Here is a 13,941-nt window from a genome sequence, read left to right on the forward strand (position 1 = left end):
AGACAAGGATGTGTTCTTGCTCCACTTCTTTTTACGCTTTTTATAAACGAGGTAGATGCTGTTTTAAAGGGGGTGAGCGCTGATGTCCCCAAGATCAATGGCCTAGATGTACTGGTACTGTTATATGCTGACGATGCCGTGTTACTTGCTAGGACTCCATTAGGGCTTCAACGCCTGATGGATAGTTTGTCTGCTTTTATTGAGAATAGAAAACTACTCATCAATAAAACCAAAACTTTTATTATGACCTGTGGGGCAGGATCTAGGAGACTTAAATCCTTCTTTTTGGATGGATACAAGGTCCAACAAGTGGATAAATTCTGCCATCTGGGAATCACATTCGCTAAGGATAGCAGATGGACCTATGAGACTATTAATGTACGGACTAAAATGGCGAAAAGTGCCCATGGTATTTTTAAATTTGCTGCTAAGCTTGGGGAAAGACGTATTTGGGATATGCTACAAATTTATAAAGCTTGTAGCGTGTCTATTGCCCTCTATGGTGCGGGGGTCTGGGGATTTACATCCAACAGCATCTTACAATTAGAGGAAAATCTTTTTCTCAAAAGGTTACTGTGCCTGCCCAAATCAGCCCCAAACTAATTAACCCATAGAGAGCTAGGTATTCATCATTTATCCGACTTGATTTCCCTAAAGCCACTGATGTTGTGGCGTTCTGCTTGGCTGAAGGAAGAGACTTCCCTTAATAGGGCTGTTATAACTGATTGTCTTTCCCTTGATAATTATCTTAACATTCCATGGTTAAAATATGTTGTATGTAGTTTTAGAGCTATTTATGGAATAGATGTTACTGTGGATGGTTATGCTGCTTCAGTTTTGTCTAAAGCAGAGATGAAGAATATTTTTATGACTTATTGGGGGGAGAGGCGGAAGGTGAACACTGGTCATCTAGTTACCAGCATATTTTACAACAAAAATGCGGATGGTGATGGCTATCCAATTTATCTCAGAAATGTTACTAGAGCCTCACACCGGGTTGTGTTGACCAGACTAAGACTGGGTATTGTACATAACCTGGTAGCCTTCCCCTCCCCTAAATCACACCCTGTTGGTCCCTGTGATGACACTTCTGCACAAAGCACTTTGCATCTACTTTTAACGTGTAAATTGTATCATCATCTACGAATATACTTTTTAAAACCAATTTTGTTAAATATGGTGTAAGGACTGTGTGCGATTCAATGAAATTGCTTTTTAACATGTATGAAGCTGATATTTGTTTTTTTACTGCTACCTACCTTTTTAAATGTATCCATTTGAGGAATAGTATGATGTTTTAATTATTGAAAGGCTCAATTATTTCACTGTATCTAGTATGATGCTATTTGGTGACGTTTGTTTATATGTGCTTTTATGGTCATTATTGCAATGTATCGAATAAAGCTTTATAAATTGAATTGAAATTGAAGTGACTCTCCATGCTGTCTTTCATGAATTATAGGCCAGCACCTGAGCATATGGACAGCATGGGAAATTAAAAAACAGGATGAAATGTATTTAAATACCAGCATATGTCAACATACATTTATGATATATTGCTAGTATTTACCAGTGGATGTATTATTATGTAATATTTGACAGCTTAAATAGCTAAAACATGACAGACATCAAAGTATGAGTGCACATATATCATTTAGATAAATATGGAAATGTACAGTTTTTTTAACTTCCTTTAGACGCAAAACACAAAATAAATATGGATAAATACAGATAACATGGGCAAAAAATAAATATGGATAAATAGAGACGGAAATGTTAAAAAAATGAATACCATAAAACAGGGAGCCCTCTATATATCTCATCCCAGAAAATTTGGAAAACTAACGAAAAAGAGAAAAGAGCTGGAAACAAGGTGGGGAGAAAGGGTAGCGTAGGACCCCAGGCAAAGAGACTGGGCAGAAGAGTGAAATGGGAAATAGAAAGAGGGTAAGTAGGACTAAGAGAGGAGCTAGAATACCAAGCAGCAGGGTTACCCAGTCAGTCTGGAAGCATGCAAGCCTGAAGGCATGTGAAAGAAACTGGTAGGGGAACCCTGATACCGAAAGAGAGAAAAGAAAAGTGAAAGGTGTGGTATCTGGGAGACACAAAAAGAGCAAGACCAAGCTAGAACAATCTGAGTGGAACGGATGCTTAATGTTGGTTACAGCCCCCAGAAGCGAGAAGCTTGGAGAAGGATATAATAGAAGGGATAGTCTATGGGTATACTTGGAACCCTGGGAAACAGGTAGGAAGCGTCAGAGGAAGGTAAAACCTCTGAACTGCCCGCATTGGTTACAAGCTCTAGCCAAATGTCCTAGCCTATGTTAGGTCACATCTGGTGATATAAGACAAATAGCGTTCACTACAAATTTGGAAGGAAAAGAGGTGACAAAGACCTTCTACCATTCAGAATTTGTCCAACAGATGTTGGTGAGAGCTGAGAAAGAATAAGGGAATGAGGGTATAAGATTGGCATAGATGGATGAGTTGGAAAGAGAGGGGCGGAGCCTCAGTAACCCAAAGACCCTGACCTGCTATAGTGGACTATGTCCAGACCAAGTACATTACTGCCCAGCAAGGGTCCAGAATAGAAGAACATTTACTGATAGAAGTGAGGGCGGACTACATGTAACCGTAGCAAGTGCCGCCACTGAACAGACGCTGAAGAACCGATTTGAATCCCTACTTGATTAAGGGTTAAGTTATGAGGATAATAGCTGGGGGGAGATGACTGATCTGGATTAGGGGTCCAGGTCATCATACAGCTTGTTGGTTTTAACCTGGAACATAAGGGGAGATAGGAAAGACTAAGCCCATGGCAGCTTCAAGGAGATATTGAGACGTTCTAAAAAGTATGTGCTACCAAGAGCCTTGGCTGTGTAAAGTACCCAAGCCAGTGGATGGCTTTTTCAAGCTTTCGAAAAAATGCTGTGCGTTTGGGGCTTGCCGGCCCTCCGGCACATTGATCACCTTAGTATCAAACAAAACAGCCAATAAAATAACCACTTTGAAAGTCAAAAGTCGATGGCTACTGACCAGTCAGATAGAGCTCGATAGTAGTCCTTGGGGAAAAAGAAAATAGTTGTGGTTAATGTATACATTCAACCAGGGAATACAGTAGACTACGAAGACCCGAAGATACTGTTAGAACAAGATATGGTCAGTCAGTACAGTGAAGGCAAATCAGACTCATCTTGTAGTGACAAGATGTATAAGGAGTTTTTTCCCTTGTAAAATTTCTACAGTCCATAGGGCTATTTTGTGTCAACAGACGGGTAGATACAGACCACCCTGCAAGACAGATCTTCCAAGTAGGCAATCAGGTTTGTCCAATTGATTGTCTTTATAAATACTTGCCACTTCTCCGAGGTAGAGGGATTTGAATTGTTGCAAATAGAGGGCAGTGATCAATTGCCCTTACAGGTAACACTTGGAGTGGAGTAAAGAGACAAAGTTGACCCACTGAACACTTTTCCCTTCCAGAAGATAAAATAAACCATCCAGTCTCTTAAATTAACCAAAGCAGCGGGCCCAAATAATCTACCGGCAGTTATAATAAAAAACAATGTGGTCTGGTGGGCAAGCCTTTTTATGTCACCTTCCAAAAAGCTTTGATGTCTGGGTGTTATCACAAGAGTTGGAAAGGGGCAATAATAAAGCCAATATATAAGAAGGATGATGCTATACAGCCAAAGATTTATCACCTAATAAGTCTAATTGATGTGAGGTTGAAAGTATTTTCTAAAGTATTGCTAGACCTAAGGAAGTGTTAGAGAGAGCAAAACAATTTAATCCCAACAGAGCAAGGGGACTTCAAGGAAGGCCATTCAACAATAGGTAACTGCCTTAGTTTATGGGCAATGGTAATGAAGGCAATCGAGTGGTGAGGCAGATTATTTTGCTGCTTTGTTGATTTCTAGGCCGCATTTGATTTGGTTGATCATAAACTACTGAGGGATATGCTAGGGCAGCTCGATATCAACAAGGCATTGCTCTCACTAATTCAAGAATTGCACAGCCAGAACTGGGCTCGAGTGATCAATAGATACCTGTGGGACCTTATCAAGATAAGGAATGGCCTATGGAAGGGCTGTGTCCTGGCCCCTTATTGTTCTCTCTATGTTTGTCCAACCTACTGAATACACTACACAGAGTGGGCAGTTTATGCCCAAGAATGGGTGGGTCGCATATCTCTTGCCTATTATATGCCGACAATCGGGTAATAGTGGACAGGACAGAATTGGGTATAAAAGAAAACTGGATAGTTTCCAGGATTATTGTTTAAGGAAAAAACTTACGGTCAATTTGGAGAAAACTGAAGTAATGATGCTGGGGAAAGGAAAGGGGGCTTTTAATTGGCGCTTTGGTTTAGCTAAAGTTGATGTTGTGGACAAACATAAATATCTGTTATGTGGTTTGATACCAAGTTAAACTAGTGAGACCACATGGAAACATTATAATTAAAAGCATTATCCTCTGCCTGGGCCTAAAACAGTTTAGTCGGAAGTATGGAGGGCTGTCCCTATGCCCAATGCTGTCAGACTTTAATGCAATGGTTCGGCCACAATTTGAGTATTCTGTGGAAGTGTTAACCCTAGGTGGTAAATTGGATTGTAATCTTGAGGAGGGTAAATGTGTAAAACAGCTCTACGCACTCCTGCCCTCAACTATGATTCAGGCCATAAGGGTAGCATGCCATCTTACTGCATGGAGGCGTAAAGGGCTGCAAGCTATGTTGCATTTTTGGCAAGGAATGAATGGGGAGGGTAATTTTAAAATATTATACCTCTGTTAACTGGAGATTGAGAAAAGTGAGCTGAATATGGCCCTTCAAGTTAAACGCACGTTTGGGAAGCTCTGCGTGAAATTGTCATTAATGCCAGATCTGTGAGGCATAGGGCAATCGGTCTCCAAGCAGGAATCACGCGCAATTGTGTGTAACAGCACGAGAGAGGAGGACCTGTTCTGTTTGGGGAGCAAACCGTCCTCCCAGTTTTTGGTTAAAGGGTGAATCAATGATGAAGTGTTCCCTTATATCGAGGCCCTGCCAAGTCCCGAGCTAAGGAATGCTGTGCTAAAATTTAGAGTCGGACTAAAACCAGGTTATGCAGATCTGAAGGAATTAGCAGCAATCAGAGATGAGCAGGGCTTATGTACACGTGGACAGAAAGTAAAATGTAGTGAGTTTTACATTATATTGGATTGTCTGTGGTTTTTAGACAAACGGAAATAGTTTTTAAAGCCTGTTTTAAAAAAAAAAAATATTTATGAGATTACTAATCGGGATCAATTAGTATTTTAAATGTTGTATGTGCAATAGGGAGAATTTTATGTACAATATGGGAGTCCCAAAAGGGGCGACCAGATAAACTGAAAGTGTTTAGGGGGTGGCCTGAGATCTTTTGATAACTGAATTGCTGTTCAATTCTGCATGCCAATTTAGGTGTGCCTTTTTAACTATTTTCTTTTTATATCGGGAATGTATTAGGATGTATTTATTGATGTATTTATGATAATGTTTATAGACCAAGGTCTATTTTTGAACCTTGAACATTCCCATTATTTGCTCCATGATGCTTTATTCAATCTTCCCTTCCTTCTTAACACATTTTCTCCTCCTTTATAAGCTGGTTGTGAACACAGGCTTACCAGTGCTGAAGGTTCAATAGCAAGCCCAAATTGGCCTGAAAAGTACCCTAGCCGCAAAGAGTGTACCTGGGATATATCTGCAACTCCTGGTCATCGTGTTAAAATTGTAAGTATCCCTCTTTTTAAAGTTTCACTTCGTGGACTGCCAAATATGTTCTTGTGTTTAGTTTTATTTTTTTTAAAAGGTTTCCTGCAGTCTCATTAAGCAAAAATGTCTGAGATATGTACTTTCTATAACTTTATTGCTTGCTCTGCTGGGTATCAGTTAAGGTCTTCAACTTTAGGGTAAGCCTAAAGTTATTTTATAATTTAAATGATTGTTCTTTCTTTAACCTCCTTTTTTTATTTTGAAACTGATCTAAGGAGCACGCTTCCAGAATTTGTTGACATCCCATTCCCTATTTAAAAAGAAATATAAGAAAATAATAGAAAATTAGCTTCCAAAGGACCACTCAGACTTTTGGACCTGAAGTGTGTCTGGAGAATTACGATAGTCATAGTTTGCCACGACTATTCATATCCATAACTCTCATGCATGTGGACTATTACAGCAGACAGAAATATCCTCATATGTGAATCCAATGCAAACATTTGAGTTTAAAAACAAAAGCATTCTTCTTAATTTTCTATGAGGAAACTCTTTACCCTGCAACACCATTCATTTTTTTTTTTTATGTGTGCCCGCAACAGTTCCATCCTGAAATCACACTTGTGCCTAACGTTTGTGCAAATGTTTTAGTAGTGTTAAGGTAGGTAACTGTCTGAAAATTGTTGGATGATAGGCACAAACCTAGAAGTATTGAATGCTAACCATCATTTACAAATGGAACCACGCAGGAAAGCCCACAAACCCACTACTACAAATACATTTGTAAGTGCGAGAATTCCACCATAGTAGTGCAATCTCTGCATTTCGCAGTGCACTAAGCTCATGGAAAATTCCCATGCACGAAGAAACAAATCAATGTGCCTACGAACTTAATGTAGGAGTAAATTAAAGTATGCAGCTGTATTTACTTTATTTCGAAGTATTCCTTATTGGCATTTTCAAAAACACATGGATAAAGACTAGAACAATTAACCAACCTTTACAGGCCAAAATTCACAGCACAAACGGCTCTAATATGAAAATCTACTACACAGCAAAATGCAGTATCACCAAAGATGTGAAGAGAATAATGTAAAGTTCAAAACCATTTACAACAGGCAGAAAAATACAACCCAGTGCCCTATATCAAGGACATTGTCGAATAGCATCCTCCGGAGTATTATTTATTCAGTCAAAACAGAGGAGGAGCAGTGAACATAGCAATATCGCTGACAGAAACATCAACACGACATAGGTGACATTATGCTACCGGATAGAAATTGCAAATTGTGACTGCGATTTGGCCTTTGGACATAGGAAAAGGCCATTTATCATTTCCTAACGGGCCAAAATAGTGATTTGTCCCTTTAGGAAATGCTAAATGACTTCATACACCTGGCCCTGAGAAGTTCATTATTGGCATTGTTTTCAGGATGAAGGTTTCTAAATTCATTGAAAACTGTCAATTAAAAAACAAATGTTTTTCTCAATGCACTGATTTACATCCGAGGTACACTTTTGCATGTAAATGAAATACACTTTATTGAACTTTTAAGGAACGTTATCATATTTTTACACGTTTGTTGCACTATGGCTTTAAAAATAAAGGTGTTTACAAAGTTAAGTGATTGATACAGGACACCTTCATTGCGTTTTCTTTACTTTTTTACTTTAGTTCGCCTATAAATACATGCTTGTCATATATTTAATACTTATGAATGTTAGTGCTTTGTAAAGTAAATAGCAGCATAGTGCTGATGTTCAGCTGGGGGCGCATGTAAAGTTCAGGAGGGCTGTACTCTGAGTATCACTGATCTATACCCACTGCAACCAGAAAAAGAAGGGTCCTTTTGAGTTTCCCATAGCTAGGACTCTGTGTTTCTTGATGCCCTGTGTTGCTGGTCCTATTTATATTAAGCACACAAAAGGTGATGGGAGGAATGCTTGCAAATATTTAAACCACAAGCAATTGCTTTGGGTGGAATGGCAATGCAAAGTTTTGTTCTTGCTGTGCCGCTCTAAACAGAGGCGCTCCTTATGGAAATCAGTGCCCATTCTGCTCTTCACTGAAGCAGTTCACCCAAAACTGCGAGGCAAGGCCCACTCCAGAAGGGATCACAAGAAACCTCAGACTGGTTTTGGCCTAATGAAGCCTCATCAATGTGATATAACTTGGATCCTATGGTAAAGCGAACAAGGACCCACATTTGAGAATACCCTTGGAGTTACATCAAACATACTAAAGGAGAAGGGGGAAATGCTTGCAAATGGTCTAAACCAGTAACAATCACTCTGGGTAGCATACAAACCTATCATTTCTTTATCCACTGTGCCACACTATACATAGCTCTGCTTAAACAAATTAGTACTGACTGTGCCTCTAACGGGAAAGTCTGTCCTGAACTGCCAGATGATGCCCCATCCAGAAGGAAATAAAAACAATCCTAGACCGTTTTTTGTCTTCGTAGACCTTGTTAGTGAAGTACAGCTTGGATACTGCAGCTCAGACATCAACCAGGCTGAATCTGTTGCGTCACTCCATCTCTGAATGAAGTCTGATCCTTGTTTTGTTTGGTATAAATCACTTAAAAAATCAGTTGCTGATGCTAATAGAGTACATGGTTGTAGAAATTCTGCCTTTTCTGTGTACTTTATGCATATTTCTATTTCTTTTTTTGACCTATTTTAGCAGGTACTAGGAGTTTGTGTGCTGTAACCCTGCCTCTCACGTTCACAGAGCATGCGTTATGCCCCTGAAATGGCACTGTAAAATTGGCGTCACTCATTTGGCTTACTTAACATTCCAGTAAGGCCACTGAGGCCACCTTAAGTTGACACGAAATTGCACCAGTGGCGTGGAAGTTAGATCTATGTGAGCTGCAGTTTATAATTACAACGGCAACATGTATGACAAATATCTATGACTAACAGGAACACCATTGCGCTTCAGCTGGGCTGCAATTTAAAAGCACTGCAGTGGCACATAGAAATTAAATGTGTGCTTGCTATGTAGGAAAACGTATTTTACATATAATAGGTTACAGCTAAAGTGGGGCTTGAAAGCTCACAGGGCTTTGCATTTAATGTATAAAAGTAATGGTGCCCTCACAGTCAATAAATACCCAAAATCTGTTTTCGCTGTTAGACTAGGTTTCCATGAACAGGTCTAGATTTTATCAAAATATTTATTTCCTATCTTCACCTAAGAAAGTGCCAGAAAAAGATTCATAGATATTTTCCAATCAATTTCTAAAGTATAATATACTCTGATCCTGACGGGGGGCTACCTAATCTATATAGGAGAGTAGCAAAGCCCTACAAGATGGAAGAAGGGTTTAGTCACTTTGGACTCTTGTAATTTTTACAGTAAAGCAAAGTAAGTGTGGATACAGCGAAAAAGTAGCCAAGATTAAGTGGAGGAAATCTCCAAAAACTGCTTAAAGCACAGGATTAGACTGGCCCCTAAGCACCACCTCTTCAAAACACCCCTGGGCCTGTAAAAACGGAACATGAAGTAAAAATAAACTCCTGGAAGAAAAGCACTGAAGAACTTCTGGCTCTTGGTAGCACCCAGAAACTGGAACCTCTCTCCAAGGTTCAGGTTGCTGACCTCATATTTCTTTGCTCCAAGGACACAAAAAGTAGAAGAACTTCTAACTTCAAAAGGGCAGAGCTATTCACTGAGAACTGCACCCTGCTGAGCCCTGGCTGGAGCGAGACCTGGTTCCTAAAAGCCTGTCATGAGAACATGGGGGCTGCACAGGTGATCAGAACAGCTACAGCTTCCCGTCTTGCCCAGCTGGAGAATTATATTCAACAAAAAAGTGATTAGGTCAAAAGGCAAAACGTTGGACTGGTTTTAGGTCAACATCTATCCAAGTGACAAAGTGAAGTGATGTCATCAGTGATGTCACTGACCATGTCATGAGTGATGTAATATGTGACGTCATCAGCAGTGCATTGTGGGTGCGCGAGTTATTGTTAGATGAACTAACTATAACAGGGGAATTTCTAGGGTTTTGTACGAGGGAAATGTCCAGCTAACTATAACGCCCCTGAAACCTATGTTTTTTTCAGTGAATTTCAAAGGTATTTTAAATGGCAATTCCTTACTATAACGTGCATGAAACCTATGGTTTTTTCAGTGAATTTCAAAGGTTTTTTAAATGCCAATTCCTAACTATAACGTGCATGAAACCTATGGTTTTTTCAGTGAATTTCAAAGGTTTTTTTTTTTTTTTTTTTTTTTTTTTATTATTCATGACAGTACATTAAAATTCGTACATCACATACAGATTTTGGCAGTGGAAAAGTATCATTAATTAATTGAAAGAATACAAAAAAAAGAAAAGAACATTATTCCTTAATAAATAAATCTCGTATCTCCGACTTCAATCATTCTCTAAAAAATTTGTTAACGATCCCCAAATTAATAAACCAATGCGTTTTTTCCTAGCTCCCCTCAATGCATATAAATTCCACTCAATTTCATAAATACGATAGAGCTTTGATCTCCAAATACCAAAAGTAGGAGCGTCTGGAGATAACCATTCTGAAGCAATACATAACCGTGCCACAGTCATTGCGAGAAATAAAAAATACTTATAATCTAGCAAATAGCTATCCATTTTATCCTCTGTACCCAGTAGCATAAGTGTAGGTGAGATTTTAAAAGGACATGCTAATAGCAACGATATAAATGATTCAATTCCCTTAAAAAAATCAGAGAGTTTTATACAATAAAAAAAAATATGCGCAATATCAGCGTCCGGATCCCCACAACGAAAACATTTTCCATCATATTTGTTTCCCCAACTTGCCATGCGTTTGGGAGTATAATATAACCTAAACAGAGTCTTATAAACTTGAGCTTTTAAATTAGCGGCAAGACAAATTTCTTTTGACAATTTTAAAGATTCAGATATATCAATTTGAGGATCTCCCAACTGTTCTATCCAATACTGATTATATTTGTGTAAATCATCGTTTCTGTATTCCATCAAAGCTTGATAAAGTGAAGCAATCCTCTTTTGAAGACGAATCCCTTCTAGTATATTATTGGGAGATGCCGCTATCTGATTTTTAAAGCAGAAGTCTCGAAGTTGGAGATATTTAAAAAATGAGGATTGGGAAAGCTGATACTTCTCTAACAGCTTGGCATATGTTAAAAATATTGCTTTAGTGTCATATAAATCACCAATTTTGGAGATCCCCTTTTTGACCCATATTTTCGCATTGTTGTCCCAAAAAACTGAGGGGAGTATTTTATCCGCATCGAAAGGTGTGTAATATGAAATTTTACCAAAATTAATCAATTTCTTAATATTTCTCCACACTCTAAACGCTGAAACCAATACCTTAAAGCGAGTATGCTTATAGTAATGACCTTCCAGTTCCTTTAATAAACAGCCTTTAGCATGCTCTCCCACCAACAAAAAGAAAATAGAAGGAGCTTCCGCCTCATTTTTTGGGGGATCGCCAGTCAAAATATAGCTCATTTTCTGCAGAAAGCAAACATAATAATAATATAAAAAGTCAGGCAGATTTCGTCCACCTCTTTCTTCTCGAAGAGTTAACCATTTCATACCTCTTCGGATCTTACCAGGAGCCCAGAAGAATTTTCCACAGCTAGTTTGTAATTGCTGTATCTGTTTATGAGAAAATTCAAGTGGAATACTACGAAATAGATATAATATCTTGGCAAGAACACTCATCTTAATAATATTTCCTCTGCCAACTATTGATAGTTGAAGTCGGCTCCATCTGTCTAATGATTGCTTGATTTGGAGTGTAATTTCTTTCCAGTTACTATCTGTTATCTCTGACATTTGAGTTCTAATCTTAATACCTAAATACGTAACCTCTTCTATTACACGCGGTTCGTTAAACTGTATACTTTTTGTACATAGTATTTGGGTCTTAGCAGAGTTTAGTTTATACCCTGATATAGCTCCAAAAATTCTAGCTAAAGATTCAATCTCCACTATTGATTCCCTGGGATCGGTTGTCGTTATTGCAATGTCATCTGCATATGCAAATACTGAATGAGGAATACCTGAAGCTACAATCAAAGGTTTTTTAAATGCTAATTCCTATCTATAACTTATCTCTGAAGATATCATGAAAACCATTTTTTTTTTAAAAGTAGGGTGCACATTAGTTTTGTGGAAAAGCATCTTTGTGATTGGTTAAGAAAAAGCAGTTTCAACGTGGAGTATATATCATAGGATAAAATTTGCTCAGTTCAACCACACCTGCTACTTGCATTTGGAAGGCACTGTTCGAACTTAAAACAATCGTCAACTTTTAACCTGCACGTGTCGTTAAATGTTCAAGAAAATGTTACAAAAAAATATCGTAAAGTTTTAAAAATTGATGAACTTTTAACCTGCACGTATTGTAGAATGTTCTAGAAAGTGTGTTGATAGAATACGTTGCACTTCTGACTTCTATGTGTTGTTGAATATTTAAAAAAACGGTTCATATGGAAAATTAAAAAGAAACCAATAGAGAAGTTTTGAAACCTAAAAGAATCAAGGAACTATTCTAATTTATTCTTTACATGTATTTATGTGTGCAGCAACAAAATTATAAACACAACAGCACTAGGAAGACGAAGAAGCAGGGAGTGGGGGGAGGGGGAGATGGGCAGAATGGCACACATGCACAATTAAGTACAACACACATATAGACTAACAATGGCCAAAATGAAACACACCAACAAGGAGAACAAGTCACACAACCTGCCAACATCACACCACTGAACGAGCATAGAAGTGAAAACCATGCTGCATTCATACAGGATGTGTACAAAGGCCAGTCGTTGGTGTTGTGGGATATCTGCGACCGTGGTCTTCATGGATGAGATGCCCAGCATGTGGCACATGGTTGAGTTCACTGTGTGTTATGTTGCCAAACGGCTGCTCCTCCCTCCCTCGAGCCCCCACACTTTTGTACGGTGAGCTGTTGTATCTCGTGCACTCGTACGGCACGCCATTGTAATGCCTATTTGCGCATGTCCTGCTACATTCCAACTACAACATCACAGTGCCGTTTGGAGGTGGTGCATGCCACTTTACAACATCGATTGCTGCGGCTCTTGTAACAGGCCACACCAGAACACAGAGACACACTTACCGCACTTCCTGTACACGGACATGTCCGAGACACCCCGTTTCCCTTGCCAGATAGGCACACGCCTGCACTGACCTGTGAACAACAGACCAGCACACGCCAGTTGTGCATGCAGGAGGATGCGTACATAGCTACACATCCAGGCTCACTGCCAACGCTGAGGTGACAGCACACTGTGATGTTGCAGGGCTCGTTCCTATCATGCTAAGACAATGACCACAGGGACACACTTACTAAGATGTGGGTTTGGGGGGCATTGGCGGTCCTGGAGTTGTTGAGATGAGTCTTCTGGCCCTCATGGGTATCCCTGTGTCATGCTCATTGACTCTATGGCACCTGTGGGTGTTCTGGTGTGGCTCTTGGCTGTGTTCCCTTTCATGGTGCAGGTAGTTGTCCTGCTTAACACCAGCAGAAAGCAGGTGTAAAATCCCTGGTGCTAACGTGTCTTATCGGCGGAATTTGTTTCGCATTGCAATTGGTGTGAAAGTTGTGATGTGATTTTTTTTGTGTGCACAACAATATACGAACTGAGCAGTGTATCTCGTCAAGATCCAGCACCTGACGCACTATTCCCAATCAATATAAATACAATGAGATTTCTTAATAGATTTTGTGTGTACACTGTAAGTGCAGCCAATACCTCAGTGCAATACAATACAGGATTTTAGTATTTAGAATAAATCGCAAAGGTGCACCTCGTGTCTTTTTGCACGGGAACGGCTACTCTCCATTTCATTATCAGCACTTTAACGGAAGTAAAGTTGAGATAAATCTAACACACTATTCAGAAGTTGGTGCAAACTGCAGATATCACCAGTATTCCAGTGATACGTGCCCCAAAATTTAACACCATGGTGGACTCCATCAAATAACAATAATAAGAACAAGAAAGAGTCACACAGCAGTTAAGAGAACAACCAAAAACGTTATTAATTTTTTTTTCAAACTTTCTTTTTTATAATAATAAATATATATACAAAAAACTATTTTCAAACTTTATTTTTTTATTAACATATATTTGCAACAATAAACTAATAAACAAAATGTAACAACAATAACAAAAAACAACA

The 13,941-nt window shown here is 39.0% G+C and overlaps 1 protein-coding gene across 1 annotated transcript in view; it reads left to right on the forward strand.

Annotated features, from left to right (window-relative positions):
* TLL2 (tolloid like 2) overlaps positions 1-13,941 on the forward strand; it is a 2,438,103-nt gene that overhangs the window by 2,213,373 nt on the left and 210,789 nt on the right. Inside the window, exon 18 of the mRNA XM_085603672.1 lies at positions 5,628-5,755. Coding sequence (XP_085459798.1) covers positions 5,628-5,755 — 128 coding nt within the window. The remainder of the gene's footprint in view (positions 1-5,627; positions 5,756-13,941) is intronic.

Source organism: Triturus cristatus, chromosome 1_2 (assembly GCF_964204655.1).
Source record: "Triturus cristatus chromosome 1_2, aTriCri1.1, whole genome shotgun sequence".
Classification (NCBI taxonomy): domain Eukaryota; kingdom Metazoa; phylum Chordata; class Amphibia; order Caudata; family Salamandridae; genus Triturus; species Triturus cristatus.